General features: G+C 42.0%; 1 protein-coding gene across 2 annotated transcripts; it reads left to right on the plus strand.

Annotated features, from left to right (window-relative positions):
* The first annotated feature begins 156 nt into the window (after nucleotides 1-156).
* On the plus strand, nucleotides 157-17,633 carry UBXN2A (UBX domain protein 2A). Of its 2 annotated transcripts, none has more exons than XM_032185229.1 (7): nucleotides 157-189; nucleotides 3,292-3,345; nucleotides 4,803-4,938; nucleotides 7,198-7,307; nucleotides 8,866-9,006; nucleotides 13,628-13,792; nucleotides 16,080-17,633. In XM_032185229.1, the coding sequence occupies exons 2-7, from the start codon at nucleotides 3,305-3,307 to the stop codon at nucleotides 16,357-16,359; spliced, it is 873 nt and encodes a 290-aa protein (XP_032041120.1). In that variant the 5' UTR covers nucleotides 157-189; nucleotides 3,292-3,304; the 3' UTR covers nucleotides 16,360-17,633. The 2 variants fall into 2 exon arrangements, with proteins under 2 accessions (XP_032041120.1, XP_032041121.1); XM_032185230.1 differs by lacking the exon at nucleotides 157-189 and adding an exon at nucleotides 1,888-2,011.
* The last annotated feature ends 707 nt before the right edge of the window (nucleotides 17,634-18,340 follow it).

The raw sequence follows: 18,340 nt of genomic DNA on the forward strand, positions 1-18,340 counted from the left end.
CTACCGCGACAGGGGGGCTCTAACCCCCCTCACAACATCTCCACCCACCCCCACCCCGCCGCGACATGGCGGCCGCGGCCCCACCCTTCGCCTTGGAGGGGGCGGGGCCCCGCGCCCCTCCCCGCTCTAATGGCGGCGGCTGCGGCGCAGGCGCGGTAGGAGCGCGGGGCGCTGGCGGGGCGGCTGCGGGTGAGTGGCGGAGGGGGTCCCGCTGAGCTCGGCTGCTCCCTCGGGGCTCAACGAGGGGGCTCCGGCTTCGTTTCGGGGCTTGTACTGCTCTCCTGGGGGCTCTTGGTGCTGGTCCCGGGGGGTTGGGTTTAGCCAGGGAGTTTTTTCGACGCTTTACTGTGTCGCCGTCCCGGGCTAAAGCTGCCCGCTGGGGAGCGGGGTGGGCTGGGGGGCTTCAGGGGGAGCCTCCCCCGTGTGGGCTGGGGGGGTTTGGGCTTGTGCTTGGACGGGGGACTTCAGGTTGAGCCGTCCCGATGGGAACTGGGGGGGGGGTTGGGGTTGTTTTTGGCTGGGGTGCTTCAGGGGAGGTCACCCCTGTGGGGACCTGTTTTTTTTTTCTTTTTTTTTCGGATTTTCTCCCCAAAACTATGTTCCTACCAGCTGATTGCAGTGCAGACCTTTATGCTGTGGTTTTTACCTGAAGGTACAAGTTGCGTTCAGGCTGTTATATATAGTGTGTGTCTTCTTTTTCCGTCTGCTTGCTGCCTGTAGTCACTTGTCTCGGGGTTGCGTTTTGGCTTTGCAGGTGCTACAGCCATAGGTAGGGCTCTGTGCCTTCAGCAGCTTTTGGCTTGGGAAGTTTAATTTCTGTAAAAGTTCGTCATTAAGCCTTCCTTGGGTGTATGTGCTTCCTTTTATCGGAGGATGACGGGGCCGTACGTGCTTCCTTTCATGCTTCTGCCCTTCACAGCACAGCTCAGAAGTGTCGTCGGGTCATTTTTCTTGCCTTGCAGTTCCTGGATGTATCAGGTCGAAAATAGTGAACTCAGAAATATCTGCCAAGACGAGTAGGTCAGCACATGCGTAGGGGAGAGCTGCTGGCTTCAAAGAGCTGGTAGGCAGAGGTCACGCTTTGGGAGGGGGCCTGTCCCCTCTGCAGCCCCTCAGGGGGACAGGGCTTGGTGGCTGGAGGAGCTGAGCTACACCAGGGAAGGCCAGGCAGCAGATACAGTGTGTTGGGGTGCTGGCAGCTTCAATCTCCCTCTTTATTTCACTTAATTTCCACAGCTGGAAGTTCAGCTCAGTTTCGTCACAGACGCAGAGCACGAACCGAAACTCCCAAGGTTTCAAGCGGCATCCAGGCACGTCTGCCCGGCGCTGTTTGTGCTCGGCTTGCTGAGCTGAACTGCTCGTGCTATGGCATTCGTCTGATCGCTATCTCCTAATGGCTCCTGGGTCATAAACACCAATATGCTGCATAGACTCGTTTCTTTACCGTGGTGTTTTAGCGCAGACACTCCTTCTGAATATAATTGCGGTTGTACTTTAGAAGGAGCGGTGACTTTCACAGTTGACCGGTTCTGAATAGTGCTCGTGCGTGTTGGAGGCCAGCCTGATGGAGCAAAAGAATTAATTTGGAAAGCTGTTTCATTGTGGCTGTCTCTTAACAGCTCTGGTGACAAGTCACAGAGAAATCAACAAACGCAGATGGCTAGAGGTGGCTCTTGCTGCTTCGGGGAATAGACTGCTGCATAGTGAAACATAGGAAGGTGCACGTTAAAAAAAGTATTTTTTGCCTTAAATCTGTGTTCACAAGTATGTTAAAACTTGATCTGAGAGAAGTTTAGAGAAAATACTTCTAAGAACTTTTAAATTCGTTTTACTTGTTACTGAAAGCTCATTTTTTCCGAGCGCAGGTGCGAAGTTCCAAGTGCAGTGATCGGATACGCTTACAAGGTCATAATGCACCGGCACAGGCTTGCCTGAGTATACTTTTCTGGCAGAATACTTGTTTAAAAAAACAAAACCAAGCCTGTACCACGTCTTGTGTGACATGTCTAAGGTACGCTAAGCATAGTGTTTTGATTTAATGCCTAGCAGAGCCAGTTGAATTGAAGGCTGCCTAAACTTTAAAACCTGTTGTAGTCATAGAGACTAAATCTTCGTGGTTATGTTTTTTTTGAAGGCTCATATACATTTCTACAGAAAGCGTAGAAACAAGGGTTTAACTTTCGAGATGAAAGACTACTGATAGCAGCACTCTGAGGAACATGAACTAGTACTGAACTGAACGCTTATGCTTCTTTTTTTAGCATTACAGTGAACGCTGTTTCCCCTTTTACGTCATCCATTAAATTAGATAGCAGGACCATTTTAAAACTTAAAGTTTTAGTCTTGCTGTGCTTATCTTTTTTTTTTTTTTTTTTTCAGTAGTGCATTGGCTGTCCCTGCTTAGTTTGAGGCTAATATCCATGTACACTATGTTAACTTAGTCCCAAATCTGCCAGAGCAGACTATCATCTTTGTAACCTTTGCCCGAGTATTCAGGAATAACTCCTTAAATAGCTACAATTCTAAAATTTCTGTTCTTCAGTGGGCTTGTCTAATTAATTTTAGGGTGTTTTTTGGGTGTCTAGCTTTTTGTTACTTTCTGTAACTTTTTTTTTTGGAGAGCTCAGAAGTGAGCATAACAAGATAGGTATGACATTCTTCCTTTCTTTTGAGTCAGTAAACCAATCCTGTAGTATGTTTAGTACACGTAAACACAGATTTTCTTCTCATCTACAATTCAGCTGGAAAATAATATTTCACAGTATGCAGTTTCTTGAATGCTGCACCAGTAAGTTGAGGCGTAGTAGGGAGAGAGAAAGTGAACCTGACAAATCCTGCTCTTTTGGGTGATGCACAGCAGTGAAGTGAAGGTCATTGGAATGCCTGCAGTGGCGATGCAGTTTGTCTGCAGCTGTCTCACAGTGTTGCCAGAAATCAGGGGATTTTAAATCCTGTCTGTCAGAGCAGGAATGTGATCTTTTTCCTCACCTAGCATGAACATGTATTTGCAATTCCCGTGATTGTTGCGGAATTTATTTTGTACTTTATGAGAAAGTAATCTTCCTTTTGAATGCCTGAAAGTGATGCTTGGTTCATTGTGATCAAACTGGAAACTGGGGGAAACAAAGAACCATCTGGAGACTTGGGGGCCGGGGTGGGGAGGTTCTGCTTTCTGGTAAATTTACTTTCAACACAGGCAGAACTAGAAAGTATATTACAGTTGCAGAAGTAGGCAAGAATGCTAGGCATTTTGTCTATTTTTTTTTTTAATGATCTTCTTTTTGTATGTAGGAGAAGTGCCACAATGAAAGACATGGACAATATCAAAACTGTGAAGGAAGAATGGTAGGTGCTAGTGTCCAATCTTTCCCCCTTCCATACCCTTCAGTTTTCCTTTCCTTCCCTATTCCTGTTTGTGTGTCCTGTCACGACTTTTTAAAGTTTTTGTTAAAATTTTGGAATTTATTTTTTTCCCTATATCCAGCTGCTCCATATACACTAAAGTTTCAAGAGGACAGATTTTTTTTGCTTAAAGACTTCTCACGTACCTGGAGTATTTCCTTGATGCAAGAAACTGCATAAATATTTTACTTAAAATAGAAAGGCAGGCTTACAGATTGCTAACTCACTGTGCGCTTCTACGTTTAATATGGAGGTGTTTGGCTTTCCATTTATATTTCTGAGGTAAAGCATCGTTAATACGTAGGTTAATGCTCCAAGTTTCTTTTGTTCTGTTAGAAAACTAAAATGGGTACAGCATGCTTTCTGAATCACTTTCTTAATGTCACTGAGTTTTTCTTTTACTGAAGTATGCTAATCCTTAGGGATTCTTAATGTTGCATAGATGCACTGCAAACAGTAATTCCTTTTTATGCAAATGTGCCTGGTTACCATTCAAGTAAGCATTGCTCTTCTTGAATTTAATGCAGAGTTTTACATAAAACTGGATGTTTTTTAAAAGCTAGATTTTTTTCCTGAATCGCTTAAAATAGATTTTCCTGAATCTCTAATAGAAGTAACTCCTGCGATGTTTTCCAAAACCTGCATAATCCTCTTAACTCTGCAGAGAACCTAAACTGCAAGATAATCGTTCGTTCAGGTTGCATATATCTGCATTTTTTGGTGAAAATCTTAACAGAGAAACAGCTGTCGCATATACAATGGCCTATAAAAAGATGTGGTTGATGCTTTTTTTTTTTTTTTTTTAATACTCTGGCAGTCTCTGAGGTGTAGAAATCTTCTGTTGTATTTCTCCAGTGTGCTCAATAGGGGTTGAGTCACTTAACTCTCCAGTTTCTTTAATGTACTTTCAAGGACAATAACAGTGGGTCTGTGGTGCTGGGGTTGGACGGGTTCAAGTTGGGGCAGAGCACTAAATGCTAGGGCAGTTTTGCTTTATGTGGTTTTTAAAACTTAGGGGAAAGGAAGTCACTGAAGCCTGTATTATAGAAAAGCTCTGAGGAAGATCTTTTGTTGGTGTGTGGTGGTCTGAATTAGAGGTACAGGTTGTTGAACTTGCATTCCTTGCTCTTATACCAAGTTTAGAAGCTTCTGCATAGATGAGTTCACCTTCTTCTACTGTCATTTAGTTTGTGTTTCTGAAGTACAGATAAAAGCAGTTAAAGGTTTGTAAGCTGTAAAATGTCCCAATACAAAGCTGACCTGATTGTTTGTAACAACAAAGTAAGTTGGGTACAGGGGAGTATGCCTTTTGGTACTGAACTTCCAGGGTAACTGCTTGTCGACTTATGTGAACATCATCTTATGTGAGTATCATTTTCATGTATGTCTTTGTTCTGCAGGATGTGTAAGTCAAGAACTGATGATCAAATTTTGAATGGTACAGAACAAAACCGAGACTATTTTGTAGATAACCTTTTTGAAGAAGCTCAGAAGATTGGTGCAATATGTATGTCCCCTACTACAGTCAAGAACCAGGTAGGTGTTGAATTGAAAATACTCATGTCTAGCATAATAGCACTCTGGGAATACTCTGGTAAATGAATGCAGGAGGTTCAGCGGTCTCATCCAGGATACCTGTAGATAAATCCCCACAATCACAGAATGGCTGAGGTTGGAAGAGACCTTGGAAGGTCATCTAGTCCAACCCCCCTATTGAGCAGGATCACCTAGAGCACGTTGCATAGGATGGCATCCGGGTGGGTTTTGAGTATCTCCAGAGGAGGAGACTCCACAACTCTCTGGGCAACCTGTTCCAGTGCTCTGTCACCCTCACAGTAAAGAAATGTCAGTTTATATTCAGCCAGAATCTCTTGTACTACAGTTTGTTCCCACTGCCTCTCATCCTGTTGCTGGGCACAACTATAAAGAGACCGATTCCATCCTCTTGACACCCTCCCCTCAGATATTTCTACACATTGATGAGGTCTCCCCTCCGTCTTCTCTTTTCCAGCCTAAACAGGCACAGCTCTCAGCCTGTCCTTGTATGACAGGAACTCCAGGTCTCTAACCATCTTCATAGACCTCCTCTGAACTCTCACCAGTAGCTCCGTGTCCCTCTTGTACTGGGGAGCCCAGTCAGACAGCAGTTGGACCAATCTCCCATCTCTGATTCAACCAGGGCTATGCTTCTGTGCTTTTAATACTTACAAAAAACACTAAAACCATTTTGTTCTAGGACTTGTACTGGCAAAGGCTAATGCACTTTATCAGTCGAGAGAGAGCTGGTTATTTATTAGGTGCAAGGAGTGACAACTATTTTATGGGAAGCTTTTCAAGACTTACAGCGTTCTTCTGAAGAGACATAGCCCAGACTTTTTTTACTTGCTCTCTTTTGTATAGTTCTGGTGATAGTGGGATATTTAGTATGGACTTTTATGTCAGTGGTTCTGTCCTTTTCTTATTTTCCTGTTGTTCCCGAGTGATTGGGAAGGGGCTGGAGAAAAACCCGTGAAGAATAAAAATGTCAGGGAGAAATTTGGAGCGGGTGTTACTAGAAACTACATTCATAGGTCTCTGACTAAGTCAGAAAAGGAGTGTGGGGGCAATGCTTTAACCTGCGGTTCTGAAAATGTTCTTGTACTTGTGTCAATGTCTAAATGAGAAGTTGATGTGTTATAATGAGTCGCTGATAAACTTGCTTACTGGTTCATTGTGGAAGGACCTTCTCACAATGAAAACCCCTTCCATATGCATTAGTGCCATGAGACACAAGACTTTTTTTAAAGAGATCAGATGTTGCTGAGTGTAATGTACCTTTCTGACAGATTACCAAAAATGAAAGAATTTTATTCAGTAGCTTGCATGTAGTGTGTATTTATGTAGCAATCATGCTCTGACACGTCAAACTGCAAAAAGGCAGGGGGAAACAAAAAATGTCAGGTACCACCAAGCCAAGTACAAACTAATTTCTGGCTGAGGTGAATTCTGCATTTGTATTTGTTTCATATAACTCACATAGCCAAGTATCTGTCAAGATAACATTATTTCAGGAATCTGACCTGGATGACTAAATGCTTCTTTAAATGACATAATGTGTATAAAAGAAAAATTCAATTCAAGATGTAGCCATATTAAAGTTGAAGCGACTTCTGAGGACAGTTTGAAGGCCACAAATTCAAGGAGTGGATGTTCTCTGCTACAGTTATTTAATAACTGGGAATATATTTTCTTCACTCCCCTAACACCAAGTTCTTGAACATACCCAGGACTAAACAAATGCTTCTGATCCTTGTTGCTGCATTTTCTGTGCAAAAGGCTTCTGCATGCACTCTCTCAATGCCCTGCCAACAGAAAGTCCTTCTGAATGAACAGAACAAGGCTGTACCCTAACAGATCCCTGCTGCACTATTCTGGTGGTGGGTGTTTCAACACCAGGCACGTGTGATCTCAAGTTAGAGCTCTTGAAGAGTTGCAGCTGCCTGGGATCTTCCAGCTCTTTTTTTTTTTTTTTTTTTAAATACACTGTTGAATAGGGGTGTTCTTGACCTAAGAATGCATAATGATTGCGGGGGGGAGGTTTATTTCTAACCCTGACTCACAGAAGATACTTAAAAATGTCGCTTACCCCTTGCAGTCACTCTGGCTGTTGGCATGGGGCCAGAACAGATTACAGGGAGCCTTCCCTCCGTATTTTTAGTCCATGACCTGGATAGTTTAAAATCATAGGATACTGATGGTATGTTGAGCTGGTTTCACTTACTTCAGTGTTAAAGTGAGAATTGTTTTACTCCCCAGGTTGATGTAATCATTAAACTTTGGAAAAACGGGTTTACGGTAAACGATGGCGAACTTAGGAGCTACGCTGATGTTGCAAGCCAACAGTTCTTGGACTCCGTTAAAAAGGGGTGAGTGAGTTTTGTGTTCTTAATCGGCCCGAGTTAACGTGCTTTGGTTAGCAGCTTGCTCATACTCCACATTTTTGGCATTGCTGCACTGCAGTAGCCCTGTAGGAGTACAGCTGGCTGCCTGTCCTATTTCCTGGGCTGATGGTTTCTAACATCCACAGGTCTAATATAGCTTTCAGTCGCAGTAGTCGTACAGTTGCTGATAAAATAGATAAAAGTAAGTGTTGGTAGGAAGCACAGCAGGTGCAGAATGAAATAAAGAGTAAGTCATTGTGCCCCGTAATAGCTACTGCTCAAATAGTGCTTTGACTAACAAATTCAGCGTGTAGAAGTGGCTGAGCATTTCTGGTTTTATGGTCTTTGTTTTCCTTTTATTGATGAAAAGCCTTTTTGGTGGGCACAGTTACTGCATGTAGCACTGAAAATCTTTGATCAGCCTTAAATTGCAGTCATCTTTTCCCAGTACGAATTTGCTGTTTCAGTCACTTGTGTGTATAGAATGATCTCACTTTTATCCCACTACTGAAATTGAGCATGCTATCATGATTTCTGCCAGTGTTTGATGCAGTATTGCATTAAAATAGCATACTGAATGTAGGAACCAGTATGATTTCGGGCTTTAATTTGTAGTCCACTTCTTCACCCTGTACAAATGCAGAGAAGAAAATAATATAGAGGATACAATTTAATAACCCCTTTTCACATATGTGAAACAAGTTACTGTATTTTCAGTCTTTTCTGAACTTTACTTGCCTATCAAAAATATTTATTTTACTTTTCACTGTTTCTTCATGGATGTCACTTGTATTGGTTGTAATGCCAATTACCAGCATTGTTTAAAGCTTTTTACTTATTCGTGTGCATGAATCAAAAGTTTGCCACCTCCCTTTCTCAGTTTGCTTGTAGAGATGCTAAGTAATTACAAGATGGCTCCTGCATAATTGTTGGTGGTAGGGTAGCACTCGGTACAGCCTGCGTGCCAGCTGAGCACCGCCGCCAAGGAACGTGGTGTCTGCCTCAGAGCTCCTAGACAAAGGAGTTGTTGTGTTGTGTTCTGCTCGATGCAAATAAAGCATTGTCAAGGTGATGGTATCGCACTGAGGAGCGTAACTGTTAGGGTTCTAACTTTTAAAAGCTGGGTTTCTCATTCATCTGTAATTAAACATGTTTCTAACCTCAGTCTTTATTTTTAAAAGCTGATTGTGTTTTTTTCTTTTGTTTTTTACTATGGGTATAAAAAAAATTGAACCTACTACAGCAATATATGGTAACACTAAACCTTCTACATGTCATGTGCTTTGGAGTGGCAACTGCTGAGTAAACATGAACATCATTCAGTGACTTGGCATGATTTCTCTTCTTACTGTTCAATTTCTAATTAATTTGCAGTTCAGGAACTTGGAGTTGTTTACATGTCATGCACTTAGCATAACTCATAGTAAATTATTTTAAAAAATCACGATCCTTATAACAATAAACACAGAAACCAGTATTAATGATTAATGTGTTTTACATCCTGAAAACAGTTCAGTAATTCTTTGACATCTTTTTTCTTAAGGGAACTGCCTTTTGAACTACGAAAAGTTTTTGAGAAGGAGGAGGTTGATGTGAAGGTGGAAGATAAAAAAGATGAGGTGTATTTGTCATCAAAAAAGCCAGTGTTTCATCCCTTCTCTGGACACGGTTACAGATTAGGAAGGTAAGTAGTCTGATGTGGTCTGTGGTTGAGCTGAGGGGAACTATGCTTATGTAGATACCATATAATTCAGGTTGGAAGTGACCTCTGGAGTTCCCTAAGCCAGGCTCCTGCTCCAAACAGGGTCAGGTTTGGGGACAGATGAGGTTCCTCAGGGCTTTGTCCAGCTGGGTCTTGAAATCCTGTAAGGGTGGAGGTGGTGCAGTCTGTTCCAGTGCTGGGCTGTCCTCACGGGGGATGTTTTTCCTTATTCCCAGTCTGAACTCATCTTGTTTCAATTTGTGTCCACCATGAAGAGCCTGTATAGGGGATTATCAGCTTCCATAATCTACTGGCTGGGTTCCTGTTAGCACAGGATTTTGGTGTCTGTCTTTGCCTCCTCAAATAACCGTTTCCAGCTGAAAGGCTGTCACTCTACTATCCTGTGAGTTAAAAGGAAAGTTGCACCATTAAAGCTGTATGTACAGTAATTTGTGTGAGAAGAGGGGAATGTGAGTGTTCAAAGGGAGCTGGAGAAGCAAGATGATTTTGCATTCTTTTCAAGTTCTTTCAAACTTCTTTCAAGTTCTTCAAAGCATTTAACTTTGACTTTATTGCAGTTATTCCAGCATATTACATTGATTATCTTTTTTTATTCTGTGCTTTTCTTGGGGGTGGAGAGGGTCAGCCTCTAATAACAACGGAACTGGACTTGATTTATAAGTGTATAGCAATGTATTTCTGGCAAAATGTTGTGGAGGAGTAAGCCAGGAGTTTACCTGTGTCAATCCCTGTGACTTCTGCTTTCTTGTGCCCCATCATCCGTTTCATACAGCCCTGTCACGGAAGACTTGGGGGCATATAAAAGCAAGCTTCAGCCTAGCAAGGAGAGCATAGTGACCAGGAGCCTACAGAAAACCTTCAGAGGTGGGACTGCTTAGTTACCTGCCCACTGGGGTTAGCAGATGGTGCTGAAGCCTTAAGTGATCAGCTTTGTTTTTGTGGAAGGGGCTTGGTGTTGAGGGAAAGCATGACCCCAGTACAAAGGGACGAGGCAGGGGAGAAGGTGATAATGTGCAGAGTAAGAGACTGATACAGCAAAGGGTGAGAGGTTCCGGGCTGCCTTAGAGAAGCGAGCATCTTTTATCGGTTTCTCCTGTTGTGGTAGCACAGCCTATTCATCTGCAACATGCTTGGGTAGGCACAGTCAATAGAGAAAAAACTCCCTTGAGAAATGCCTGAGATGCTGCAAGTCTTCCTTCTGGTTGCACTGAAATCCTGACCAAACAAAGGTTGAGAACTTAATTGTTTCATCTATAAGCAGGCGTGTAGGTAGCTAAAGCCTAAAGACCCTCGGTGTGCTGGGTTTCTGCTGCTCACCAGGACTAACTGGCAGGTTGCTTGTCGTGCTCTGTCATGCCTACAGCAAGTAATGATCTGGCTTCCCAGCGGGCAAGTTAGGCTCTGGAAACATGCTATTCTGTGGATTTCAGCTGACTGGTTTTGTACACGGAGACATCCTACAACACGCTCAGCAATTTTCTTCTTTATGAACTGGATAAAATGCCTTATTTTATTTTTATTTTTTCCTCCTCCCTTCTGTTTTCGGTCTATTCAGTGCTACGGTATGAGAGCCTTTTCTTTCAAGGCTATTAAATATTTTGCTGATGTTGGGAACACGAGCCATAAGTGCTCCATAAACTGCTGCTCGCTGCCTGATGTTAATAAATGTCCATTACATGCAAGTGGTGCTCCTTCAGCAGAAGAGCTTTGTGGGGAAACAGTAATGGTGTCTGAGACCTATAGCAGGTTTGGAGCTATAGAACTCCCTTCCCACAGCTGCATTTGTGTGCTTAATCAGAAATGAGAGAGACAAATGGCTGAGTGGCTTACTTACCTTGTGACCTGCTTATCAATTAAACATTTTGTAACAGTCTCTATAGATTTCCTGCCATTGTTCCCAGATGGGTGAATTATGAGTGAATCTTGGAGTCCCAATAGGAATTGTTCTGCTGACCAGCTCATTTAAATTTGTTTGAGGGGGGGAAAAATAGATGGACTAGAACTGATTTTTTTAATTCTATTTTAAATGTAGCTCAGATGAGTTTCATCTTCTCCATTTATGTTGTATGGGGGGAAAAAATGAGACTTAAGGTTTTCCATGAAAAAAGTTAGGACTCTACATAGGTGATGGGTATGTTCAGCTTTCTATAGCCCTGCTCAGCTGCATTTAGTAGTTTGACAGAACCAGGATTTGCAACCACACTCTTCTGTTAACAATGCATTCTAAAGACTGCCTTAGAAGCATGCTAGTCAAGCTGACTGAAATCTTTTCCAGCAAAATAGAGTTGCTCTATAACCTCATTAAGTTAAAATATTGTTCATTGAGCTTCATAACTGTTAGTCTGGGTAAGCACAATACTTAAATCTTAGGCTCTTGCTTTTTGGAAACTTGATTGGAGACTAATGTCTCTTTGATTCTTGGTTTACAAGATTATTAACGGAAGATGTAAAAGGAATAGGCTTTTAAAAGGGATGATGTTTGCTTTGATGCTGCGTTTATGATGTTTCAGATAATAACAAGAGACTGAGGTTTTTGATTTGTGCCTTTTAGTCAAAAGTTCCCACCACTAGATGGCTTTGTGTCAGTTCCACAAGAGAAAAGTTTAGAAATACTTTTTTTTAAAAAAAAAAAGTAGATCTAACTTTCTCTTGCAGATTATATTATTATATTAATTTAATATGTTGGTTCTGATTTCACATATACTTGCTATTAAAAGAATCATCTCCAGTGCCTACCACAAATTCCTGAGGCGTGACCGTGAGGAAAGAGCGGGTTTGAGAATGACACCAAAACGTGTATGCATGTGAGACAGCTGTCTGAACTACAACTGGAGCTGATGGAGCTAAAAAGCAGCTCAGCCCAAGCTAACCAGATACCTGGCAGCCTCCAGCTTCTGCCTGTACTGGAGACATGTACCTCACACATGACTGCTCACGCTTCAGTGTCTGAATCTGGAGCTGAAACACACTGAGATCAAGTAGCTGGGGAGAGCTAATCGTTGCTGGACTTAAGTATGTCTTGGCCTTTTTTTAACCTCCACTCCAAAGATTGTTTAACGTTACCTTGCTGGTGCTCAAGCTCTTTTCCAGCTCTGGAGGGCAGCTAGGGTTTACTGTGTATTGAGGTCAAGCATGACCAGAAGCTGGATGTGAGATAAATAAATCAGCAGGTGGTTAATCTGAAGTCACCTGGACCTGGAGAGTGCATCTTGGGATCTGGGGGTTCCTTGTTCTTGCACCCCAGCTCATTTCCGTGTTGTGCTTCCAGTTGCAGTGAAGACCTCTTATAGTTTGGGAATGAGTTGCCTTGACTCATTCTTCTTGCAGAGTTCCTGTGGAAGAAATAAAAAGTGCCTGTGGTGGCTGATAGCCTGGAAGTTCGGGCACTTAGCTGAACAGTGGGTAGTAAAAGTTCTTGACATACTTCAGGTTGAGAAGGATTTGAGCCCAAGACTCAAACTTTAATGACTTGAATGTATCAAGTCATTAATCATCTTTGTTTTTTTTTAATGAAAAATTAGCTGTTTTTTCTGCTTTATGATTAAGCTAACACACACGAGAACATAAGGATGGGGTTTGTCTGCGAAGCAGATGCGGCGTTGTTACGAGCTGTTATTCTGTGGCCATTGGTTACTGACTTCTCCCTCCAGAAACAATAACTGATTATTGTCTGTGCAAAGACAGCTTTTTCTGAAATCATCATGAAACGTTCATGCAGTCAGTGACCATGGCTGAGCTCAGAAGAGATGGTAACTCCTTAAATCACTGCTATTGTTGTGCAAGCGGCCATCTGGTTATACTTACATGTGCTGAGGATGTGCCCGTTGGATCAGGCCTCACTGATGACTTAACCAGTACATGCTGAGCAAGCTTAGCCCTGACAGAAGCACTGAGCTCTAGATATTTCAGAACCACAGCTTTTGCCAATAATTTTTTTCCAAAAACCATGCACTTGGACTGAGGTCCTCGTCTTCTGTCAAGCCACTTCATGGATCTTTGCCCTTACTGTATAGTCAGCTGTTCAAAGTGTTTTAGAAACCAAAATCCAAATGTTGCATGCATCAGCCTGTGTTTCTACATCAAGTCAATTCCTCTGACGTATAAGTAATGCCTCTAAGCTGAAATAGATGACGCTGGGGTCTAAATCAAGGCTAACAGCGTTGAGTTAAATTGAATTACTGTAATCACATTACACTGAAAATTAACGTTGAGTATGTAGATTTGATACTTAAGCTCATTGCAGCTTCACCTGTGTGATTAGAGTGCAAAAAATGCATGACAAATCTTCAGTTTCACATCTCTTGTGTATTCGTTAATGCTTTAAGTTCCTTACTGTATTGTAAAATGTTTACCATGAACAAACTGGAATGCTTCAGCATGATGAAGTCTGTAGCATGAAGAGAAAGTATTGGTGCTTTTTTTCTAAGCTGACATGCCAGAAATCCTGTAGTTTTTATTTATTTTTAAGTCAGCAGTGCAACCCTGACACAAGGCAGAAAGCTCCTGAAGCAGAGGTCTGGATGGTGGTTCAAACTTCTGGGTGTATGCACAAGGCATAACCTCCTGTGGCTTTTCTTTCCAGTGCTACTCCAAGGATAGTCTCTAAAGTAAGAGAGGATCATCAAGCAGCTGGTGACAAGAGACCCCTTCCTGTAGTACCCTTAAATGACCTGGAGCCTATCACCAACATCCAGATCTGGTTAGCTGATGGGGAAAGGGTCATTCAGAAATTCAACGTTTCACACAGGTAAGACTTCTTCTAGCACTGTCAGATGTACTTGGATCTGAATTATTTGTCCTGTGACTTGAAATAGAATTTCTCTAAGTAATCTACCTCCTCAATTCGCTTAACAATGGATTGTTGTTTGGCTGTGTCTAGAATACATCCTTTTAATTTTTTTGAGCAATTGAACATTTTTTTGGTGAACAAGAGGAGTGTGAGAAATGAACTGATGTTACCAGTCAGCATATAACTGAGTAGAAACGGAAATCTGCTGAAGAAACAGTAGGAGTTCTTTGTAGTTCAGTGGATGTGAAGGTGTGTGTATTGTTCATTGCTGGAGGAAACAGTTAAGTGGACTTCAGCAGCTTTTAAGATGACAAATCTCTTACAAAATGACTACATCTGGAGCAAATCACTGAGTTTAAAAAAAAAAATAAAATTCTGGTTGTTGAGTGCAGACAGATGTTGAGTTTCAGAAAATCCACTTGCTTTTTTTCCAGTGTGCAAAAGGAACTGGAGGATGTGATTTTGAGCTGAGCCAGAGGAACCTCCAGGGAGAGCCAGAGTTAAGCAGGGGAAGTTATTCACCTGCATGTCTGTCCTGTCAGCATGGACAGACCAGAATGCATCCAATGTGATTAATTCCTAATTATTACAATTTCCAGCTCCCAGAGAGGCTTATAAATGGGGATAAAGTCAGAAGGTGTCAGCACAGCGTATGTATGCAGGAACTTTCAGAAAGCAGGATTAATGGCTTAACATTAAATTGCAAACTACTGTCTTTAGAGACCTTCCTTGTATTTGTAATTTGCTGCGCAGTCACATCATATGGAAAGGATATGTTGCCTGGGCTGCTCTGTGTAGCAATTTAAAGTGATCACAGGCTTTAACACAACCCAGGCTGCTGTCGAGATAAACTGTGTATGTCTTCACAGCTGGTCAGAAGAAAAGCTCAGCAGTTGAAGGCTAATGATTCTTAATGTTTTTTCTTCTTAACTTGTACTAATTTATTACTGGTAGTGGCCTGAAGTATGAACTGAATTGTTGTGATGTGCTGCTGAAGGGTCAATTGCTGTTTTAACTATAAAACCTTTATTTGAGGGCTGGCTTTTAATAGCTTTGTTATCCAAGGTTTAATGGGTTTAAGTATATTTAGGGATGTTTTGTCTTCATGGTAAATGTTGGTATGAACATCTGCTAAGTACTGTCATGGGGAAAAAAATCTGAGCAGAACAGCCTTGCTGATGTGATCTTTTTAGATTTTAATAAATATTCAATCATATATCCATCTTGTGATAAGGGGATATATCCTTTTACCACAACGTGGATATAACGCTTCTGTTCACAGGTGTCTGCCTGTAAATCTCCAACCAAAACTTAAAACTCTGTCTTAACTGAAGCTTGTACGTACAGGAGTTAGTTACTATCTCTGTTGTAGTCAGTGACAGCGTGGTATTTGGGCATCTGTGCTGCTGAACAGCTAGAATGGCTGTTCCCTAAGCACACGAGCACTTTCCTAGACAATATCCAGGCTTGGTTCAGAAGTTAGCCCTGATATCAGATGATTCCCAGTAGGCAGTAAACCCCATGGGCTAGACTGGACATAGGGGAGGAGAATGAGTTTAAGGATTTGCCAGGAGATGGAGTCTGCTAGTTGGGCTTGGGATCAGAGAGTGGATGTTGTGTTTAGTTTATGGGTACAGATGTATCCTGTTATCTTCATTTACTAATTAAATTGGTCACTCCTGATTCTTGCTTGTTGCTACAAAACATCTGTCTTGATCACTTGAAAGGTTCTTCACCCCTTAACAGGCAGCTTGAATTCACTTCTGTTCCTACTTCGGTACAAGACTATATTTAGATCTAATTAACCAGTTGTCCAGACAACTTCTGCAAGTCCCTTTTCTATTATTATTATTATGGGTCTGCTACATGTGCCATGCACGCGAGGCATCCTTGTTCTAGCTCTTGGCTATGGAAACCTCAGGTAAGAGCTCCACCAGCTGGTTAAGAAACGGCAGGTTTGTTTGTGGAAGTACCATCTGTGAGCTGTAGCGAAGCATTTGAGTGCCCAGAATAAGATTGTTCTTCCCTTGTGACTGCTCTCAGAACATGCAAACCTTGGTCCTTGCCTCTCAAGTGGACCAGGCACTTCAGGATACCCCGTGTCTCTTCCTCCATTTCTGTGCCATCAGCTGTTACGTCAAGAGGGTGTCTTGTTCTGTTCCTGAGGTGACTCTGTATGTGCTGTGTATATGTCTTGTATTGGGACTGGAGAGCTCTAACGCTGATTTTTTTTTTTTATTCTCAGAATAAGCCACGTCAGAGACTTCATAACAAAGTATCGAGGATCAGAAGGAAGGGTTCCCTTCACACTGACTACTTCGCTGCCATTTCGAGAGCTGCGAGATGAGACGCTCACACTACAGGAAGCAAAGCTGCAAAATTCTGTTGTTGTGCAGAGACTTCGGAAAACAACTGAACCGTTCAGGCTCCTGAAAGCACCTGACAATGACTGTAAAACTGCTGCTACGTCTAATGGACAGCTCAAGAACGAGCAAAACACTATCAAAAGCACAAGATCAAATTAGCTTATAACTGGCCAAAAACTTTGCACAGGCATAACTAGACAAAACCAAAAATGTAGTCAGCAATATCTGGATGCACTATCATCCTTCCATAGCGTGCTCTTAGAGAGCAGAATGCGTGCTGTGCTATAATCTGCTGTAACAGAAGTATTTTCAACTAAGTTTGGTCGAAGCCTGGCTATATAATGTAGCAGAGGTAACTACAACAGGGATTGTCCTTAGAATTTCTCTAGGTAGAAAGCTTTGCTCGCCTGTTCTTTAATGACTATGCTTAGGTGGAACGGTACTCTGAAACTTAATTACTACTGATAGCACCTTTTAAGGAAAAACATTATTTATTTTTGCACTTCGAACTAAAGAGAAACCGAACTGAGTGATTTTAATTGTGTAAACTGCTCCAGTTCTTTTTAGTAACATTTAGGCAACAGATGCTGCAGGGAAGCTCACTTTTGAACTCCTATGGAATTTGAAAATCTTTCAATATAGGTACCTTTAGTATTTTATCACAAGATCTACGGTGTGAATGTTCTATCAAGTCTTCACATGGTGGGTGCAGGTGTAAGAAGATAGAAATGAGGTAGTCTGGTGCATATTGCATATGAAGTGCCTCAAAGTAAGCTCTGAAGGAATCATCACAGAATCACTGAACTGTTATTAATGGTTGAAGTGGTTTCTGCCTCTGTTCTCCTACGGGTTCGGATTTCTTACAGATCATGTAAACTACCTAGCTCACTAGGATAGAGATCCACCTTTAGCCTTGTCACAGAGAAACTTCATTTTTTCTGGAGTTTATCATACAGCTTTAGTGGCTTAGAAGGACACAGTTGTCTTTGTACTACATATCTGCCTCTGTCCTGAATTGGCCTTCTGATTGAGGCATTAACTGCACGTGGCCAAATTTCAGAGATGTTTAGAACCCTTATTTGAAAACTGAGTTTTTTTTTTTTCTCCTATCCCTCCACCCACTTTCCATCCAAACTTTATATTTTGTCCCTAGTGTATTTTTCACAGAAAAACAATTCTTTGTTTTTCTAAAGGGGAAATCAACATAAGGACTAAATATTTGCTACTGTGTGTGTTAAGTAGCACATGGGTTTGTGAGTGGAACTAGAGCCTTTAGGTGAAGACTTAGCCTGGGGCCTTCAATAAGTGCTGACTGGTTTGTATTGTCTACACAAATGGATGATTGACACTGCTGTAATTCTTTTGCATGGTTAAATGAAAGATAAGTTTGGATTTTACCATTTTTGTTTTAAATAGAAAATTATTTAATTGGAGTGACTTGAGTTCTTTCTAAAAATCCTGTTACTTCACACTAAGGATGCACTTGTTTCACTCATGGGGACGTAAAACTTTGTTTCAGCATCTCATCTAGTACAAAATCACAGAATGGCTGAGGTGGGAGGGACCTCTGGGTCCATCTGGCCCAGCCCCTGCTCCAGCAGGGACACTCTGAGCAGGGTGCCCAGGCCGATGTCCAGGTGGCTTTTGAAGATCTCCAGGGAGGAGACTCCGCAACCTCTCTCTCTGGGCAACCTGTGCCAGTGCTCTGGCACTCACAGTACATTTGAGGACAGTTAATGAAATGAAAGTCAACTGCACAAACATGTATTCAGTGTATTCAAAAAGCAAATCTCTGAAAACTATGCAGTTCTTAACTGTTTTCAATGCTATAAGCATGATGTGTTACTGTGTCATTCAGTTTTATGTAGCAAGTTACACCACTAAATTTTGTTCTTACACTCTATTGCATGCAAAGCCTACCAGATTGCTAGTAGTAGGAAGAAACGTGCAAATCCCCTGGTGAAATTGAAGAGACAAGCCACCCACAGATGCAGATCCAACCCTCAGTTTGCAGAACATCCGTAACAGTGGATTTTATCAATTAGTGCTTCTGGATTTGTCTTAATGTAAAGCCATGTATTAGAGAGAAGCATGTACTTGATTGTAAGCTTAGCTGTTCTTAGCTAAACAATGCATGAAA

The sequence above is a fragment of the Aythya fuligula genome, chromosome 3, assembly GCF_009819795.1.
Source record: "Aythya fuligula isolate bAytFul2 chromosome 3, bAytFul2.pri, whole genome shotgun sequence".
Taxonomy (NCBI): Eukaryota; Metazoa; Chordata; class Aves; order Anseriformes; family Anatidae; genus Aythya; species Aythya fuligula.

Bases quoted from the DNA above. Each gene is read 5' to 3' on its own strand.
- UBXN2A (XM_032185229.1), top strand. From the start codon at position 3,305: ATGAAAGACATGGACAATATCAAAACTGTGAAGGAAGAATG. The intron at 3,346-4,802 runs GTAGGTGCTAGT...TTTGTTCTGCAG, and splicing joins AAAACTGTGAAGGAAGAATG to GATGTGTAAGTCAAGAACTG. The intron at 13,793-16,079 runs GTAAGACTTCTT...TTTTATTCTCAG, and splicing joins AAATTCAACGTTTCACACAG to AATAAGCCACGTCAGAGACT.